The sequence below is a fragment of the Colossoma macropomum genome, unplaced genomic scaffold (assembly GCF_904425465.1).
Source record: "Colossoma macropomum unplaced genomic scaffold, Colossoma_macropomum, whole genome shotgun sequence".
Lineage (NCBI taxonomy): Eukaryota > Metazoa > Chordata > Actinopteri > Characiformes > Serrasalmidae > Colossoma > Colossoma macropomum.
Window position 1 is genome coordinate 432,640 of NW_023495565.1, and position 20,786 is coordinate 453,425.

Sequence of the window (20,786 nt, forward strand, 5' to 3'; positions counted from 1 at the left end):
GCTAATATTAATGCAAGGAATCCTAATTTAACTCTATATTTATTAGCAGTGGCTATGCTCTCAGCCAGGATTTCCATATTGCTATGGGGGCATCCCCAATGTTTGTATGATGTATTTGTACAATGCATGCTGGGTATTATAGTAAGAGAACATTCTTGGCTGAAATCACAAACAAATAGAAAATACTGAATTCTGTCAAACTGATGACGCTGAGGGATGCAGTGTGGCACTACAGAATGATACACAACGTGATGCATGACATTTAAATACAAGTTTTAGGCTGGAAAGCTTAAAACTGGAACGTTACATCACAGAAAGACATAATCACAATGTATTGCGTATTTGTTTATTTGTGTTTATTCTAGTGTTGTTTTCGTAACTGGCTAGATAAATAGCTTTATGTATCCTTTTTCTCTGACACCCCAAGACTTTTGCATAATACTGTTGAATCACCCCATTTTAGGTGACACCAGTATTCAGACAAATGAACAATCTTAATTAAATCCAGAATGTTTATATACTTGGTTGCAAATCCTTTGTATTCAGTGACTGCCTGTTGTCTGTGCACTATAGACACTAACAGATGCTAGGTGCCTTCCCTGGTGATGCTCTGCCAGATGGGATGCTTTGGGCCTGATCTTTTTCTACTCCAGAATAGGACTTATTTCTTTTTGTGGTTTCTTCCTATCTTCACTCTTGTACAGGTTAATCAGAAAGTTATTACATTAAATGGTTATAAATATACTGTCTAATGCCTGAGAGATTGTTTTACAATAGTTTTGAGATAAGCTTTTGGCCTAAAATTTTTAAAATAAATGCAGGGCATTAGAATGTAAAATAGTGCCCAAAGAAAACTTTTTTTTTTGCTTTACCTCTATTTAACCATCATCAGCGTTACATGTTACCTCAAAGACACATGTAGGTTCACTGATTATTTTGGATGATAAATAAAATGGGTATATTTGCGTTGTAGATATTGTGACCCCTGGTTCCTATCACTATCACTGTAAAGAAAGTCAAATTTCTCTACAGTGCATCTTCCTCTCAACCACTGAATTATGTGTATATTTAAAAAATCAGTGGAAGTATAATTGTTATATTTGCAATGAAAGGTGGGTAGAGTGAAGTGCTTTAAAAAAAGGGAAAAAAAGGCTCATTTTAAAGCTTATTAGTTTTTAAAGATGCTCAAGGTTTCAGTCTAAATGTCAGAAACAAAAACGTCATATTGTGCCATCTCTATTATTTAACAGGCTGTAATGTGGTCCGCTTTTTGTGGTAAACCGTCTGAAGTCTGTGCCAGATCTTTTGCTAATGCTAAGCTCACCTGTGCCTTCATCCTTCTTAACAACATACCAACTTACCAGCTCATTTTTATTCATCAAATTTTTTGACTGTATACCAGAATACATACATTTTGTCCTGGTCTAATTATCTATAGACTGCACTGTATACACAGCGGAAATCAATTTTGCTTTGCCATGCTGTTTGAAGTGGCTGAGAGGTTAACTTTGCTTTTAACGTTTTTAGTCTGTTTTAGAGGAGTAGTTGAGAAACAGAAAGGAGGAGCGGAATAGTGTGCTAGAGGAGGAGAAAAGGCAGATATGAGGGAGGGAGGAGAAATAAGAGAAGAAGAATAGAGAGAACGGGAGAAGCCAGTAGAGAGAAGGAGAGAGCCAGACAGCAGGCACTGGACTAAGTTAGGATCTAAGAACTGTTTAGGCTGTGGACTGTACTAACAGGTGAGAAGTTTTTAAAATAATTTACTATGCCAACACAATTGTGAATGATTTTGTCTCAGAAAAAACTGTCGTGTGCATAAATGGAGCAATTAAGGCCTAATGTTTGATTGAACTTAAATACATTTAGAAAGTTAAATGTTAAATTCAAAATGTATAAGTTAAAAGCAAAATATACTGTAGTTTAAAGGCTATAAAAAAACAAGACATATATTACACAGCATACATCAAAATGATTTGTTTTTGCTTTTTTTTGCATTATTATTATATTTGAAATTTTCTTTCTCTTTGCTCTGGTATTTATGTTTCATGCTTTGCTTGCTATCACATTGATGTTTCAGGAATTTCATTTATTTCCACTCTTCAAATGATTTTATTATTCTTTAGAATATGTTGTCTCTCAAATTTCATCAGCTAGGTCTAAATTGGCATAGTTCTGTTCTTTTAAAAGTTGAAATGAAAATTATAGAAGGCTGGCCTGAACAGCATGTTACAAGCTTTGAATACTTGTTGGTATTTCCGAATGAGTACCTGAATACTCGTTCTCAAAACCACCCATAAAAACAATGTGTATGTTTCACAATTAGCCACAAGTATGTTCATTACTGCAGTTCAAAACATATCCAGTAGGTGGACCTTTTAAGTATATGTTACAATGTCTTTTCATGTGCATGCATTTTTGACTTGATATTCTTTTCTTCTCCCTCCTGGTACAGACACATTTGAGACCAGTGCCAATACCTACAACAATTCTTCCTTCTGCCTTAGTACACCATATGGCTACCAACTTGATCTAGACTTTGTTAAATACGCGGGTGACATTGAACAAACAAAAGACACCATTCGGCGGCTTGGTTTTAACAGGCGGCCCAGGGCCAGTCCAGTCTCTGAAACACAGAGTAGGGTTGACCCTTCCCAGTGGGCCTCCTCTGAATCTCTGTCCTCTCTGAGCAGTGATGAAGCTCGGAATGCCTCCGTCAGCACCTCTTCATCCTCTTCTTCTGTCAACAGAAGGAGACCCCCGCTTCCACCCTCCTATTCTTCACCTAAGTCCACCTCTGAGAGTCCTGAATGTTCTCAAGCCTTACCTGTTTATCACAAACCTTCAGAGGGTAAGCCTCCCCCAGCCACATGTCAATCTACTGCTTCTAAACTAAACCCTCTGGTGGAGAGAACCTTGGTAGAGACCCACAGGCGTTTGGAGCTAGAGAAAGCATCATCCCAGACAATTCCTCCAGAGCTATACCCACGGCGTAGGCTTGCCAGTTTTGGTGGCCTCAGCTCAAGTGGTACTCTGTCTCCTCATACCAGCTGGAATGCCCTTAAACCGACACAGACCCAGGCAGCATCCAAGAGATCAGTTCCTGAAAAGGTCAGTCAAGGTGCTTCCACAGTGAATAGCTCTCTAAGAATCAGTCCCTCGAGCTCTGGCCGTGCTACTCCAGTGACTAGTGTTAGTCCATTGCATCTCCAGCTGGTCAGGGACCAGATGATGGTGGCTCTGGAAAGGCTGAAAGAGCTAGAAGAACAAGTAAAGACCATACCTGTTCTACAAGTAAAGATCTCTGTCTTACAGGAAGAAAAGAGACAGTTAATTGCTTTGGTGAAGCACCAGGGGAGTCAAAGTTTAGGTTCTAATCTAGATCTAGGGCTATTCAGGAAACGGGCACATAGCACAGGCAGTGCAGTGCAACTTCAGCAACAAAGTTCCAAGAAAGAGAAAGATGAAGAGGACAAGAGAACATCCTCTGAGGAGGTGGAAAATCAGGAACAGGGCGCCCTGTCTGGCCTGGAGGAATTCAAACAACTCAGTGCCGAAATGCAGCTTCTTGAGAAGAAGATCCAAGATGCTCGCCTTGCAACACAACAGATGTCAAAAACAAAAACTTTAGGTCAAAAATCCGTGACCATGGGTGTTGACAAGAACATCAGCGAGGACTGTAAGCGTTCAGTAAGTTACTGCAGGGACATTGCAGTAGAAACCAGACTTGAGACACGATCAACAGCAGTCGGTGTTACTGAAGCTATGCTAGGTGTGGTGTCTGATACGGAGTTGGAACTTGAGATGCAACAGCACACCATCCAAGTTTTGAGTGAGAGGGTGCAAACGCTAGAGGCGGAGCTTAAAGAGGCCTTGCTTAAAGCAGAAATGTGCAGACTGAAGAGTGAGCTATGGGAAGCGGGATCCCACAACCGTGCTGACAAGAGTTCTAGTGCACAACCGGAGATGCAAAGCACTGCGGCCCAGACTAAAGTACAGACGCGGACACTTGGGGTTGGAAACCACACCCAACTTGTACATGTCGCTGTAGGTGAAGGGGTAGTGCAAGCTTCTACTGCTGTAGGAGTGACATGTAGGCCAGAGACAAGGGGTATGGCCTCTGGTCCAGACATACCCATAGATATGTGGGAGGTGCAGAAGAGGATAGAGAGGAAAGATCAATGTGTTGGAAAAGAGTATGTGCCAACTTGCAGTCAAGGTGTTGGAACAGCCGTGAGTGTTCGTGATATTGGCATGGTTACTATGGAGTTGATGGAAACACTGGACAAGAAGAAAGTACCTAGTCGAACAATAGGCTGTGGTGATTGCACTATAGACGTGAATGTCAATGTGGTTAAACCACTTGTTTCCAAAGGTACGGTCACCGACCCAGTCAGAGGCATTGACTTTGGTGTTATAGTGACCCCACAAACCCTGTCCCAATACACCAGTACAGCTGGCAACACTGTCTCTCGCTGCACCAGCACTTCACAGGTCTACATTTCAGAATCTAGCACCAATACAACAAGCATGCTTACTCGGGAAAGACATACCAACACTGCTCATGTAATCACCCGAACACTTGCAATTGGCGATGGAAAAGTTAGTGATCAAAGGACAGCTGTCAAAGTGCGTTCTATTGCTGTCGGGACCACTGGTTTTATGAAGGAACATGCAGTCACTGCTGGTATCCCCAAAGTGATGACTCGTGACATTGGCGTTGGATTGGCTAACGTTAATGAGAACTACTTGGTGGGACTCCGGACACGGAACATTGCTTGTGGTCCTTCCCGCTTACCAGATCCTATCAAGACTCGGAGCATAGCCATTGAGGTTGGTGATGGGAGAATTCGGGACATAGATGGACACATGCAGATTCTGGCACACCCACTACAGCCACATTTATATGCACAGTCTGAACCCGGACTGGATCATTACATAGATCGAATGCAGGAGCTGCTAAAAGAGCAGCAGAGTCTGCTAACTGACAGTCAATGTGAACAAAGAGAGGGGGTCACTCTTCAGCCCCAGGACCACATAGATGTGCAACATGGAGGTATTATTTTGTTTATATGTGATATTCCAAGAGTTTTTAGGTGGATTTTGGTGAATATATGGTACACAATATCATGAAATTAAAAATGAAAAGTTGTCATGAGTATTTGTCTTTGTTGCCATTTTTCAGTTCCTGGGAAAAGCTCTCCTTCAAAAGCTAATGACCATTCTGAGCATAAAACAAAGAATCCGAAGGGACAGTCTAATGGTATGTAGTATTAGTATGTATGTATGTATGTACATCCTTCTGCATATACAGCTCTCTGATATTTGTTAGATGGAAATCGAAGAAAGGAGACCGTCTCCTCAATTCAGTGAGCTTGTTTGAAATCTCTCCCTAAACTCAAGGCCTGCTCTAAGTGTTGGAATGTAGACAGGAGGTGGAAATAGCTCTCTCTGGTTTGCCTTTTTGGCTGGATGAACCCTACACTTAGAATATTTTGGCTGGCTTTGGGGTTTGGAGCACTCCCATGTCCCATAGTCCTGTGGTCTGTGGTGCACACAGAACATAAATACTGTCCTTTCTGAGTGTGGTTGCTGTGTGCATGGTGAAGGAAGGCAAGGAATTCCAGCTCCAGAAACCATCATTATAAGAATAAGGCCTTCAACAGGTGGTTCTGCTGTCATTGCAATGGAGCTTTGGCAAAGTGGAAGCTGTGATGTCTGTCAGTGATTATAGTTGTTATTATGTTTGATTGAAAAGTTGACTATATTGCAAATGTATGTTTAGAATGCTTGAAAGAGTCAGAATATATATGCTAGATATTAAGAGATCTTGTTAGGCCTAATAGAAAAAAACGAGTCAGTAGTTTAAAGCCAAGTATCATTAAGGAGTTTATACCCATGCATTCAAAGTAGACTAAACTGGCTCATGTTAAATTTTTCCAGTGCAGTGTTCCACTGATGAGCAGTGATCTGGAGCATTTCATCCACTAATATAAGATTCCTTGCTGGTAATTTCTAATGCATATGACTTTGAAACTCTGAAGCCTTGTCCCATGCTAAAGGATGAGTGAAATGGCAAAAATTGTACACTGAAGATGATTTTTTTTAAATCAGCATTTTCAAGAATAAACTATTTAAGACCAGAGAAATAATCAGATTGGTAGAAATAAATGAAAAACATTGGATAATGGCATAATGGGTTGACATCTAATCAGCTATTTGTTACCATGTGGTTTATGCTCTGCATACTTGTCTGCATCTGCCTTTTTTATGATACATGCAGTTGTTCAGTCTTCAAGAAGTTCTGATGATACTCAAACTATACTCAAAAGCATATTATGAATACATTAGGGTAAAAATATATCATCATTTTGTCTACTTTTACCTGTGCAACATATTAGCTTTTGCTCTATTGAAAATTTGTTTTACCTATACTCATCTATTTTAAGTGTCGAGAGTCTGTGAGTAATGAAAATGTCTTATGTTTTGTTGTCTCCAGGACCTCCAGGTGATGATGGCTCCCTTAGATCCATCATGAAGAGAAAGGACATCAGCCAGAGAGCAGAGAGCAGAAAGACCCTCAAACCTCTGTGTCCTGGGTGAGTCATGAACTTCAGCTCCTCCTACCCAATGCTTAATTCTTCACTTGGCCTCTCTTATTGGTGACCTTGCTTTCTAACCACAACTCATTGGTTTTGCCTTGACCCACTAAAATTTCCTTGTCCCTCACTGCTGTCTGACCACTTTCATCTATGGAGCCCCATCTTCAGGCCCCAATTTAATAAGTGCTTTCATTAGATTAGTCCCTGTGTTTTCTTTTCTTCTTTTTCTTTTTTTTCTTAATGAGAAGAAAGGCTATCAGTCAACCACAGGAATTAAATTCAACAAAGCCTACTAATATCATAATAATAATATGAGTATAAGACAGAGTTAAATATATGGTATTGTGCAAAAATTAGAGACCACACTTCATTTGTTTAATTTACAGTCAAAATGGCAATTAAGCACAAATTAATAATTTTTTTTTAGATATTTTACAATGAGATTAGATATAAGATAATCCCCTTGCATTAGGAAGGGGAATCTGATACTTTGTGTTCATGTGAATCCAATACAAAAGTGGATGTACTTATTTTACATGCACACTGATATAAACAAATGCTGCAACTATTCCAGGTTCCATTTCAAGACATATTACGTTGCTTTTTTGTTTTATACTACTGACATGGCCCAAAACTTAAAAAATGCAAAACACAGCTTGTGCAGAAGCAGAATCTCATATACTACAATAATACAGCGCTAAAATAAGTTATTTTTGAAAATAATCACACAACACAATCGCATTGTTCAACTGCTTAATGTTGTCATTTTATTGGCTCCCTACCAAACCATCTGCATGAATTAGGGCGTGATTCATGTAAATGATATGTAAATGAGGTACTGGTGGGCTGGCGCTTGATTTCACGCACTGAAACTCATTATTTGCAGTCAAATCTCCACTTGTCTCCACATCATATCAAAGTTTCATGAATCGGAAACAGATTAGTTTGTACATCAATAAAATTGGTCAAACCTGTGTTCTTTTTTTACACAGCTTTGAAAAATAAGGGCCAATTTATACCAAAACATTTTATATTATACTTAGCTGTTGACGCTTCTGCGTAATATTCTGTTCATTATGTTTTCTGCTTTTTTCCTGATGCCGAATAACTTGTATTTAATGGCCATTTTGACTGGAAATTAAATAAATGAAAGCTGATCTCTGACGTTTGCAGAGTATGTAAATAAATGAATAAAATGAAGAGAGCAAAATTTCACACCCATACACAATATGACACTAAAAAATCATTCAGTTTATAGGGATCATTGATCTCTCATTATGTCTAACAGTGTCTGACTGGGATATAATTGTCTTGTTTTTTGGTTTTATTTACCCTAGCTGTAATACAAGAGATCAACGAGAGTCCCTGTTTGAGGGCTAAATAACATCCAGATGTAATAAAATGAAGAACCCATTGACAGCGAGATGTTCAAGAATGTTCAAAGCTACTTTGGCTACTTTATGTCTTGGCTGCAGGTTTGAGCAAATGTCCATAAGTGAAGACTCCTCCTCTGAGGGTTTTGATTCTGAGAATGAGGAGAAGAGGAAGGGGAAGCAGGAGGAGAGTCCCAGGACCAGCACAAAGGCTTCTAAGATGGCGAGAAGAGAGAGGTTGGTGCAAAACAATATTTCCACGCATCCAATGTAGGGCTGCACAGTATATCGTCTGCTAATTATTAATGTGATATTAATGTATTCAAAACTGATATTAAAGAAGGCAATATGCAGATTAGCCCTCTAACCATCATAAGGGTTTTTACAGTGTGCTTTGAACATCCTGACCAATCATAGTTCCAGATAAAGAGTGTTTATGTGGGTGTATTCATGCGATCCAGTAGAAGTAAAACTGCTGAAGTAAGAGTCCATCATTTTGTTTATTTAATTTCTAGTCAAAACGGCTACGAAGTACAAGTGAAAAGGTTTAGATTTAATTTTTAAATAAAAAAAACTTTAGTAAAAACTGTTGTCCCATGTTTTTATGTCACTACCGAAACACAAGGAATTTTATTCCATAGGCAGAGCCTTATTATAGCCACACCTGTGCGTTTTAGAACAAGAGGTAAGACCGCATCTCTGTCCCTCATGGCCATATGTTGAGCAGTTAGATTTCATTGTTTTGAAGTAAATGTGTCCCAAAGTCTGAAAATCAGTGTGTAACCCTCAGAAGTATCACTAGCAAAACACATTTTCTGCAATTCCAGAATTTGAACTTCCATCCTTTCCATCTTAAAACCAGCCAGTTACAGCTGTTCCCAAAGGTGTCACTGACATTATGTTCCCTTTCAAAGAGACACTAACATTCACATAATCAACTACCCAAACACACCTTAGATACCTTACAAATTTCTTTCTCATATGCACCTAAAATGGCTAAAGGAGATATTTTTAGAGGAGATCAAATAGAAGAAAATCCACTTGGATAAGTCAAAGGAAAAGCTTCTACAACTAGAGTTCAAAAAATGTATTAAAAGAAAATTAACAGAAAAAATGTGACTCTTAACAACCATGCAAGACCTGGCAAACCACCAAAACATTCACTGTTACATAAACAGTACTTTAAGCTTTCATCTTTTAGAGATAGGAGAAAATCAAGCTCCACTGTTACTTCAGTTCTGAAAAAATCCACAGGTGTTCCTGTCCATCCATCCACTTAGCACTATGAGTCTGAAAGGGTGTGTAGCTGTCAAGATTCCATTACTGAGAAAAAGACAAGAAAAAAAGAAGACAGTTTGCACTACAACACAGAAAATGGACAGCTGAGATGCGGAGTAAAGTTGTATGGTCTGATTAGTCTAAATTAGTCATTCAGATTACTTGGATTGCTTCAAAGGCTGAACTTTATTGGTATTGACAAAAAAGCATGACAAAGAATCCCTACAGATTTCCAAGTGTGGACATGTTAAATACTGAAAATGTGCAACTTTATTTAGTTGTTGAGGCTTTTGCATAATTTTCTGTTGAATGGATTCAACACGGGCTTTTTTTAAAATATTGCTAGGCATATTGCAATCACAATGTGTAGTAATATAATCACAATACTAGTATTTTGTCTATGTCGTGCAGCCCTTCATCAGTGTCATGCTGTAAAATATTTGACACCTTTTCTCTCAAAAAACGCTTTGAATATAACTTCTACTTGGAATCTGTGTTACGCTATAATATTGCAGTTGGTTAAGAACTGGCATTTTGTGCCACTTTGTCTTGTGTTGTTTAGGTATAAGATGAGCGAAAAAATGCTTTCCTTCTGCCACAATTTAAAGACTCACCTAAATGACAGCAAGGCTTTATCCAACAGAGAGCTGGTGAGTGCATCTAACCTGAAAAAAAAGTATTATATTTATTTATTATACTGTTTCTTCTTAAAAGCATTTTGGTTGTGTTTTTCTGTGCTTGGCTTGCCATCTCAGACAGAGGAAATGGCTCATTATATAATACTTATAGAGCAGTCTGTGGAATGTGAACTCCTTGCAATTTGAACCATGGGAAGAAAACATCAAGACAGTCTGTCTGAGATGTTGTTTGTCTGTATGTACTTGATCTCTGTGGGTGCACAGCAGCACTTAACACTGCTTTTAATTACTGTTTTTCTTCCATCCGGCATTCAGTGTGCTATATCTCATGGGCCGCATCGCTGTTGTCTAGCAATTACTTCCTCATTTGACAGTTTGGTTATTCTGCAGACATTCCTAATCAGCTTGGCTGACAGTCAGTGCTTTAGTAGGCATAATAACCAGATTCCTTGGAAGGTTTCACTGTGCATTGGATGTATTTATCAAAATTCAGACTTTTAGTACTTCTGTATCTTAATTTTTCTTTATTTTCACACAAAATATCAAATAGTTTATCTTTGTTGTTTTACAAGTAGTACAGTCTGTAATCTGTGCTTTTTCAGACATACATAGGATTGGTTCTATTGTTAATAGATTTTTGAAGATAGAAAGGGTGTAATTATTATAGCATAGTGGTCTTTAACCTCAGAACTTTAAACTCTTTGGGTAGGTGAAGGGTCACTAAAGCCCATCTAAGCTCACCTAATATATGCTTATCCCTCGCACATTCTAGTCATTTTCACTGTTGGCATATTCCAGTTGAAAGCACATCAACACTACTGTAACTGTGTGCAGTTAATCATGCATTGAAAATGAGAACATCTATAGCCTGTGGAGAGAACCTAAAATTTAGTCTTGTATGCTGCTGTTAAAGCTGTTGGTGCATGCCTGCGGGACCACACATGGATTTCTTTGTGTTTGGATGATGGTGGTAGTTAGGTTTAAGCTTCTAGTAATCACGTTTTTCAGTGATTCCAAAAAATGGAACCTTTACACAAATGCCTGCTGAACGTTTGAAAGTATAAATAAATAAAGATAAATAATTGAACGATGGTTAGACCAAAAATCAGTTTTCACTTTTCCCTTCATGGAGTTAATTAGGTTGTTTATTTATTTATTTTTTTAAGCCTTGAAGAATACTATAGGTAGTGTTGCCAGATTTAGCAGTCATTTTCCTGCCAAACTGGGAATTTTAGTTAGACTGGGGTGGGCGCCCAGTGTGCAGGGTCTTGTAAAGTTCGAACGGTTTCAACATTTGCGCGACACACTTCGGCTGATCTTCAGCGCACCCAATAGGAGAGCAGTAGGCATGTCTGGTAGTTCCCGTCGCTACCTGAAAGGCTAGTTTTATCTGAGAGCACCGCCCATTTTTGCGCCCAACGGACGAGTGCTGTGCAAGCTGCGAGTTGTGTGAGCATACTGTGTTCAGTGTGAAAGCAGCTTAAGTCGGGGGAACCTGTTTACAGCCTAACGTTACACCAATTATTCAAGTAATTTCACTTCAACTTTCAAGTACAGGCATAGAACTATAGCCAAAGTATTCCCTTTTTACAGCAACGGTGAAATTTTTAGCAGATTTCTAATGTAGAAATCTGTTTTTCAAACCAGTGTTTCAGAAATGCTTCTTGTATTTTTACTATGGTAGCCAGCTAGCTATATTAGCATGAAGCTAGTGGGGTTAGCTTGCCTCTGTTTGGGATTTTTATGTCAGCTATAGTTTAAATACAAACATTTTAAGTTCATAACAGGCATGTAAGTGACATTCTTTACTTTGTATGTCTCTTTTTTTTAAGTAACGCTTTACTTAAAAGCTTAAACTTGAACTCTGGAGAAGAGAAGAAAATATAACGTGTAAAAAACAGCAGTAAAAAACTGCTGAGGCTCTGTGCTATTCATGCTTGTAGCATGGCTTGTCTTGGTCTAATTTCATCTTCATTCAGCTGTACTGACAGTCCAAATGGCACGAATGGTCTCAAATGTAAACATCGTCATATGCCAGTTAGGTAGACAATGGCCAACACTAAAGTGAAATGCTCAGTTCTAAAGACATTTACTGACTCACAGTTTTTACAGCAGTGGTGATCGGAACCAGACATCTAGAGCGTTTAATGCTTCCAAAAGTGTAGTTATAGTGGGCTTGTACAGCCGAAAATGCTGTTATCTAATGTTTTAAGTCATTTGTCTAAAACACGCACATCGGTTATACACTATAACAAGTCGTTTACCACCTTTTTTAGCACCTTCTTCTGATCTACTGAGGGACTATCAGTCTTTATCTAGGAGGAATGAGGGTACGATTAGACAGTATTTTTCATCATAAAGTTTGGGCAAGAGGAAAGAAGTTGTTGATAATTGAGCTTGAAGTGTGGAAAATCAAATCACTTAAGCAAGAAAAAGAGAGTAAACTGATGGAGGGGCATGTTTGTGGTGAATGATTTTGGATGATGAAACTGCCTTTTGCCATCTGGCACTTAAAGTGAAACAATTACTGCACTTTGGGTTCTACATTTACTTGCTGTCAGCTTTATCCTGCAATTACCAACTGGCGTGCACTGTTTTAGCTCCGGCTGTTCCGCACTGTGGAATTTTGTGGAGCTGCAAATTGTAGTTCCTTTTTTTTGGCCTTGGGGCAAAAGGTCTTTAGGCGAGTATATGACAACTGGAGTTCTGTCTTTGTTTTTGTTTGTTTGACTTCAAAATGTATATGCGTGTAACGACATGTTTCTATTTTAAAGCGCTCCAGCCTGAACATGATACAGCAAGAATGGTTCCGCGTGTCCAGTCAGAAGAAGTCGTGCCCAGATACAGTGGAGGACTTTCTGTGTGCGTGCCGCCGCGTGTCGCCCGCTGTGCTAACTCACGTGGCCAACATGGCTGACCAGAATGGCAACACAGCGCTCCACTACAGTGTGTCACATTCTAACTTCAGGGTGGTGCAGAAGCTGCTGGACGCAGGTACGCGTTCCTGGGGCTGTATTACAGAAACTTCCTATATTTATTCGTAAGTTAAGAGCTGGCAAGCTAAAGTTAGCATCACTGAAAACTCCCTCAAAAATTTCCATTAAGCATATAGATGTGTGTTGCATGCATGGACAACGTGTGCAAGAAATTAACATGCATTCTTGCAACAAAAAAACTACATTCTATTAAACTAGACTACACATTAGCTTGTGATGATATACCTGGAGTAAAAGTGATGTGGAAGGGATTGGCGGCAATGTTTGAGAAGAGACAAGCTCTCGGATTTGTATTCAAGCTAAATGAACCTGACCCAAGCCGACCTGAACCACAATCATAATTTGAGTTAGAAACTGACATAAATATTACAAAATTCTGTCCAAACCTGACCAAAACTGGCCCATCATCACCCGAAGAGCATAATGAAACCTGACAGTATAGTACAATTTACTGTGTAGTAACAACAGCCATCCTTAGAACATGGATATATAAAAAAATCAAAAGTAATACACTATATATAATTGTAAAATATATTTTTTTATAATAAAAAATCAGCTGTCTAAATTGAAGTACAAATTCTGCTCCAATTAAAGCTAAACATATTCATCAAATAATGCTTTTGAACAGCATCTCAAACATTTTTAGTCTATGCTTATCTTGTGCTGATATAGCAAGATTGTTAGCCTTCAGAAGTTTGGGGGCCTCAGTTCAAATTACATGTTTTGTTGATTGAAGCACATTTTATATTTTATGTTTCATTTTTTTCCAATATGTTAAACTCGGCAAATAAATAAAACAAAGATAAGAAACAGAAAAATGGCATAATTTAAGTTCCGGTTTAAGTTCCCTGTAGAGGATGCGTTAACTTATTTTCACTTAGAAGATCAACATAACACATAATTTTGCATTGGACTGTACATGACATACCGTTTTATTTTATCAGGTTTTTTTTAGCAGTTGCAATTAAACAGTTCTATCAGTAGATGATGCTGCAGCACCCTCAACAACCCTCTGCCCTGTGTCTCTGCTGGTGCTTAGAGCTGTCTGGAGTTTTCAGTAGTTTGTACATTTTATTTTAGCTTTAGAGTAATAATTGTTATTGTACTAGGATTACATAATGATATCATTAGAGAAAGTGGAATGCGGACATTCTATTCAGCATCATCCTGGAAACAGGGTTTGCTTAATCTGATTTGGGCCCAGAAAGCCAGGAACAAATCTAAATACTTTGAAAAAGTTTCAAAGTAAATTGAGCTACCAAATACAATTTAAGTAAAAAAAATTAAATAAAGTAATGCATCTACAACTACTGAGTTGAATGGTTAAGATGTAAGCATAGTTGTTCTCAAAATGCACATTTGTGTTTGAGGACATTTTGAATAGTAAATAAAGTGGCTATATTTGTGTTGTAGCCGCCATGACCCCGGGTTTCTTTCACCACCACCACTGTAAAAAGTCAGTAAATTTTACCATTTAGCATCAAACCACTCTGAAAGACTTTGTTTACATTTGGCCCTTTATGCAGAAAGTTTGAAAAAACAGTTAGGCGCTATTCTCTTTTTTGGATGCTTTTGGTTAAAAAATAAATAAATAAAAAAATGTATGTGTATTGAATGTACTGATAAAAGTTAACTGTAAAATGTAACTGAGCAAATGAGTAAAAACTATTAAGCGTAACTAACTTCTGCCCACTGCTGCCCTGCCCAAGATTTGACCCAGAAACACTAAAGGTCCTTGCTTTTATTTACTTACCCTCTAACAACCCATGTAAGAAATTGTGAAATATAGTTGAGCCTTTCTGTCAAAGCGTATATCAGTAAATATTTAATAAAGCAGTAATTTGGACATAAGATTAGCAGTGTTAGACTAGTTAGGTTAGCAAAGTTAGATTAGCTGTGATACCTTGTTTTTGGAGTGAACAGCATTTGTGTGTGTTTGTGTAACTGGCTGTGCAGGTGTGTGTAACATAGATCAGCAGAATAAGGCCGGATACACTCCCATCATGTTGGCTGCTCTGGCTGCCGTGGAAACCCAAGAGGACATGAAGGTGGTGGAGGGGCTGTTCAGGAAGGGAGACGTCAATGCCAAAGCTATCCAGGTGTGTGTGGCTGTTTCAAATAGGGTTGCGCAACATTTGTTTTTCAATAATTGCTAATGGGTCTTCTTAAAATATTGTGGTAGACCACATCCTGGTTCATATTTGGGAAGTGTGGGGGGTGGGGTGGACACATTAAAACAAACCCATAGTCTACCAGCTTAAAGGAATGGTTTTGTGAAAAATCTAATTTTCCAATTACCCCAGATATAGTCGATAAACCAAGTTGTTGGGTGTCCAAGTTTTACTACTTTCATTTTAAACTAGAGTTACAAGGCTAATGTTGGCTTTAAAAGCCCTAACTAAAATAAATCTTACTTTCCTCTGTGCAAGCCATCGCGCTGACTCGCTGTAAACCAGCAAACCGGAGCAGAGCTCATCAGATTACTTGTGAGCCCACCAAAAAGGGAAAATACGGCCAAATCCTAGGGTTTAAAATGGGCGTGTAAAACTGGTCGTGGCAAATAAATGCCCAGGTGCAAAGTCATATACCTTCTACGGAGACATCAGAAAGCAAATTAAAATACTGATAAATGCATTCTATGGCACCTTTAAAACTTTATCCACACACATATAGAGGCAACTCATTTTAGAAAGGTGAATTGGTTAGAAGTAGTAACTACAATTACTTACATGAAGACTTAAAAGCTTACTTATAAAATTCTTAGAAACACTGTTCCAGAGTACCTTGCAAATAATTTTTTATTGGTTAGAGATACTCACCCTCATTATATAAGAGGCAGCTCCACAAATTTTATTCCATTTAAGTTTAAAACCCAGTTGGGTAAGAACACATTTTTATATGCTTCTGCTCTGTTATGGAATAGACTTTCTATAGAGATAAAGTGTAGTGTTATTTGGCAACATGATAGCAAGATAAGTTTTTATTTATGCTCTCTGGGAGCATTTATTGGAAATGACTGAATAGAAAATCCACTCTGCTGTCTGCCTGATGTGAAGTGTTTTTTGTGCTGTCCATTCTATATTTGTGTTTAATGTGATGAGAACCACAATGCAAATAAGCTCTAAGGCTTTATTGTGTTTTAATCCTTGATGATTTCTGTATGTAACAGCTGCTGTGTGGTGTTTTTTGTATTATCATTCAATAAATTTAATTCAATTCAATGTTGCAAACATACACAAGTCAATAGTCACCCAAATCTTTTCTGTATATATGGCCCCAAAATTTCCCTCAACTCCAGCATCCAAGTCTTCATTAAGGTCACGCAGACTCGCTGATGTGGTGTAGGGCATATTATGACAAACTGTGAACTATGAAAAATGTATAAAGCTTCACTGTGTAGCTGAACGCAGCAGGGAGGGCCAAACTCCCATTTGCATGCACAGGGAATAAAGACAATTTTGTGCTCTCTAACAAAATAGGCCACAAAAATTACAACTCTTAGAATTTAGAATCGAGTTTGGAAGAAAAAAAGCTCAGCCATTTGAGCGTGAATGTGTGCATAGCGTGTTCCCCTCCTACTTTACTCTGATACAAAGCCAGTAAATGAAACACTTACAAATGTTCACTTTTTAAAATTTTTGATACTCTAATAAAATCGTTACATATTTTTTGGTGCTGTATTTTGGACTCCCACCGCATGTCACTGAAAACAGAGCTTTTGGAAAATGCTCTCTAGCATGGAAGTGGAAATAAAAAGGAAATTCACTTTTCTATGTTTTTATGTGGACAGATGTTTTTTAAAAAAAAAAAAAAACACTATCACGCATCTTTACTGCTGTTTGATGAGTGGTGAACATGCTTTATAGCTCTGCATGTCTGATGACCAAGCTGCTTCTGTGAAACTAATTCATTTATCTTTGATTTAGAGAAATAATTTGAATAGCAATGCAAAGTGTTTATAGAATCAGACTACCTCCACAGCAGTTCAACTGCCATGCAAGATTTATTAATATGTCCTTCCTTTGTTGTTTCTGCACTTTTGAGTATTTTTGAGGGCAATGCAGAAGGCATCTTTTGGCTTTGTTGATATGGATAAAAGTATAGCGTAGACGTTTTAGGTTTGAAAGAGCACTGTGGCAACAAAGGAATAATCCTTTAATAAATAAACATTGTGAATAACATGAAATATTTAGTTATTGGAGACTACAGAGCACACTTTTCCCGAATAAGTGAAACCATGACGAACCGATTAATCGTTTAAGAAATAATCATTAATTGCAGCCCTAGATGTATGTGGAACTCAGCAGAAAAGAGAGGTGCAGTTTTCAGTCGTAGTGCACATTCCAAAGTGGTCATTAATCATCTTCATGTAAAAATACTGGTCTGTTGATGAAATTATTTTTTAAATCTCCCAAGCCTGATCTCAGAGTTAACAGTTTTTACATAAATTGTTATGAGTCCCTGCATGGTTAGTGTGTGTCAAATGCATATCTATATGTATATGTGTGTGTACCATTGTCCTGTAGGCTGGTCAGACTGCTCTCATGCTGGCGGTCAGTCATGGTCGTCTAGACATGGTTAAAGTTCTCTTGACTTCAGGGTCAAAAGTCAACATCCAGGATGATGAGGGTTCCACCGCACTCATGTGTGCCAGTGAGCACGGCCACGCTGACATAGTTAAGCTCCTACTGGCCCAGCCGGGCTGTGATGCCACACTGAGTGACAATGTAAGTAGGACATTTCCTAGAATCTGCATGCATTTTGACTACTTATTTGATTAATAGATGGGTATAACTGCTTTGCCTTCTTTGGTACCTCTTTCTTTGCCGCCATCATTTGAAGTTCTGTTGTGGTGGCCGTGGTCGTGGTATCAATGGGAGAGCTGCAAAGTAAGAACCAAAGCTAACCAAGAGGAACATACTGACTTGTCTTATATTTAACAAAAAAACAACTTGACTCTGAAGCTATTTGGAATAATATTCTGTGGACTGATGAATTGAAATTGGACTTTTTTGGAAGACTGGGGTCCCGTTACATCTGGTATAATGGCAACACAGCGTACCACAGTCAAACATGGTGGTGGTAGTGTTTTGGTGTGGGGAACCTTTACTGCTTCAGGGCCTCGGTGACCTGCCATAACTGACAGAATCATGAAATCTGCTCTCTACCACAATTACTTTTTCACTTGGTGAAGTTTGTCACACATTTTTTCTTCAGTAAAGGACATGATCATTTAAAATGTTTTGCGTTTCCTTGTGTTCTCCTTGTCTCATATTGCATATTGTATTAGGATTCAAAACCATTTAGTGTGACAAATTATGCAAAATCTAAGAAATCATGACATCAGGATGGACCAGCTTGGCAGGGGGTCTGCTACAGTCAATACACTGTCCGGGTTTACTACATACTGCTTGCATGCTGATTGTGCCTTGTAGAAGTAGGTAGTATGCAGTATGTTACCAACATGAATTTATCCAGCATACCCGAATGATGTACTGCTCTGGACAAATATTCCAGTATGCAGCCAGAGCTGTCTTTGTGATATACTGCATCCCACAATGCAACGTGGTCATTTCAGGAGGACGCAACCACTGATGTAACTGCCTGGTTTGCACCAAACAATTTAATAGCCTGGAACTGAGTCTTACCTACCTATACATTTTGTACACACTGACCTTTTGACCTTGGTCAGATTGGACCAGATTACATAAATCAAAATACCTAGAAAACAGTACAAGGTTTGAATATAACCTTTTGTATGTGCGTAGTTGTTGGACTCAATGCTCACAAAACATTTATATTCTTAGTTCATTTTTATGCCTGTATTGAAGTGGATGTGTATATATGTGTTTGTGTGTATTGTAGGATGACAGCACTGCTCTGTCTATAGCTCTGGAGGCAGGCCACAAAGATATTGCCATGCTGCTGTATGCTCATGTGAACTACGCAAAGGGCCAGCCTGTGGTAGGATTATTTTTTTCCCAGATACTCACATTACAATGCCCCATATAAGCAATAAAACTCTTGAGGCCGTGTGTTATTGCGAATAACATCAAGGCTGTGATTCGGTCGCAGTAGATCATCACAGCCGTGACGTTATTTGCAATAACGCATGACCTTGTGGGTTCTCTTGCTTTTGTCCACCACTTTTTCAAAGCAAAGAATGAAGTAGGGAAACCTGAACATTGTTTCCTTTATGTTTTTAATGTTGACAGTTTCTTCCACCAAAAAAAGAGTAACTTGGAGTAAAGCAACCATTGGTGTTACATAGCAAATGGTAAACAGTGAATTTACAGATATAGTTGTAACAAAACATACCCTTGTCAGATACAGTGGCCCCCAAAGTATTTGGGGGAGGGGGGGGTGGTTGTGTTCATTCAGACAAAGCCTTTTCAGACTTTTTCAAGTATGCACCTAGGAAAGTGTGCCATACCTCATCACAGCTGACCAGCAAATATCAAAGTTGCCTTCTCTCTAATCACTCATCCAGCACAGAGGAAAAGTTAGACTGTTTTTTGAACGTCAGTACATTTCATTTTCTAAGTCAATTACTTAGTACACAAATACATTTTATATCTTATTTTATTTTTTCCCAATATGTTAAACTGTATGCTAAAAAAAAATCTATATTTATGTTTTTTCTCTGCAGAGAATGTGTGAACTTCTTTGACTGGGGGTGTTCAAACCTGAACTGTATATGTCAATTTTGAAATGTCTTTTGCATTCTTTTAAATTGATGTCCCATGTTTGCCTAATATTCACCCCCAAAGTGTGTTCTGCTTCTTTTAAAGCATGAAACACGACACGCCTTACATTTAAAAAGGCGTCACCTGAAAGCCCCAACCCCACCCCCCGCAGGTCTGATTCCAAAATGCATTTGTCCTCTTCTAAGTTCATGATCCCATTAATAAACACAAGCACACCGACACCACTGTTGAAAAAACAGCCTTAGACTTTGACGTTTCCACCTCTGTGCTTTACAGTAGTCTTAGTGCAGACTGGTTTGTATTCTTCTCCAGGCTTTCTACAAACAAAGAGGCTACCAGCAGCTTGATACTGTGCTAAGATACAGTGTTTTTCTCTGAAATAGATATCATTTTGTGAAACATTTTATGATTTAACCTAAATAACTTATTAAAGTTTAATTATGAATTAAAGTTTACTAATGGTTAATGTGTCTAAATACTTTCTGAGGCTACATCATAAGCTTTGCAACCACTCAGACTGTGTTAGAACTAGGTGTTATAAAACATTCCATAGTGTCCTATAATGTTTTTGTTCTCTTTTTATTGTGCGCTAAAGACTGAATGCATATGTGTGCCTGCAGGGAACGTCTCGAAGCAGAACACCACCTGCTCCAGCTGCAAGAGGCCTTTTTGAATGATTTTTTTTTTCTCTCCACTCAATGCCCAGCACTACCCACCCAATTTAGCTCCCTAGTCCTTGTATGTTTTCACAGAACACTTATCATGAATCTGGGACTGCAGCACACAGTTTCAAAGGCTTGTGGTGTCCAGCATTGTCTAGGCAAAATATGATTGAATGAATTTGAGGTAAATGTTGCCATTGCAGTTTTTAAACAACCGACTACACAGAATAGCATTGTGCCTCATCTCCACTAATAACACTAATATTGTTAGGTTGCATAAATGTATCAAGTATTATTTTTGCCAGATTTATAAAAAGAAATAATCCTAAATGGAAGCAAAGTTGCATTTTCACTGTATTTCCTTCATATGGAACATTCACTGCATCACTGTTTACTTCAGTCAAACTATACATCTGTATTGCTTTTTATAAAAATGAGGGGTGGAGGAGTAAACATTTTACTTTTTGGTGCTTAAATTAGGCTTATCATGACAAACCAGTGATTTTCAAGCTGACATTGCACTCTCTACCTGG

At 38.4% G+C, this 20,786-nt stretch overlaps 1 protein-coding gene across 1 annotated transcript; it reads left to right on the top strand.

Moving 5' to 3' along the window:
* The first annotated feature begins 1,105 nt into the window (after positions 1 to 1,105).
* kank1b (KN motif and ankyrin repeat domains 1b) lies at positions 1,106 to 20,317 on the top strand. The gene is made up of 11 exons (XM_036562913.1): positions 1,106 to 1,112; positions 2,453 to 5,053; positions 5,183 to 5,260; positions 6,497 to 6,596; positions 8,075 to 8,209; positions 9,813 to 9,900; positions 12,663 to 12,882; positions 14,841 to 14,983; positions 17,411 to 17,611; positions 18,750 to 18,848; positions 20,212 to 20,317. Exons 1-11 carry the CDS (start codon positions 1,106 to 1,108, stop codon positions 20,266 to 20,268), a joined length of 3,729 nt encoding a protein of 1,242 aa, XP_036418806.1. The 3' UTR covers positions 20,269 to 20,317.
* Positions 20,318 to 20,786: the final 469 nt, after the last annotated feature.

Excerpts from the sequence above, each read along its gene's own strand:
- kank1b (XM_036562913.1), top strand. Across the intron at positions 5,261-6,496 it reads TCCGAAGGGACAGTCTAATG|GACCTCCAGGTGATGATGGC; the intron begins GTATGTAGTATT and ends TGTTGTCTCCAG. Across the intron at positions 18,849-20,211 it reads ACGCAAAGGGCCAGCCTGTG|GGAACGTCTCGAAGCAGAAC; the intron begins GTAGGATTATTT and ends GTGTGCCTGCAG.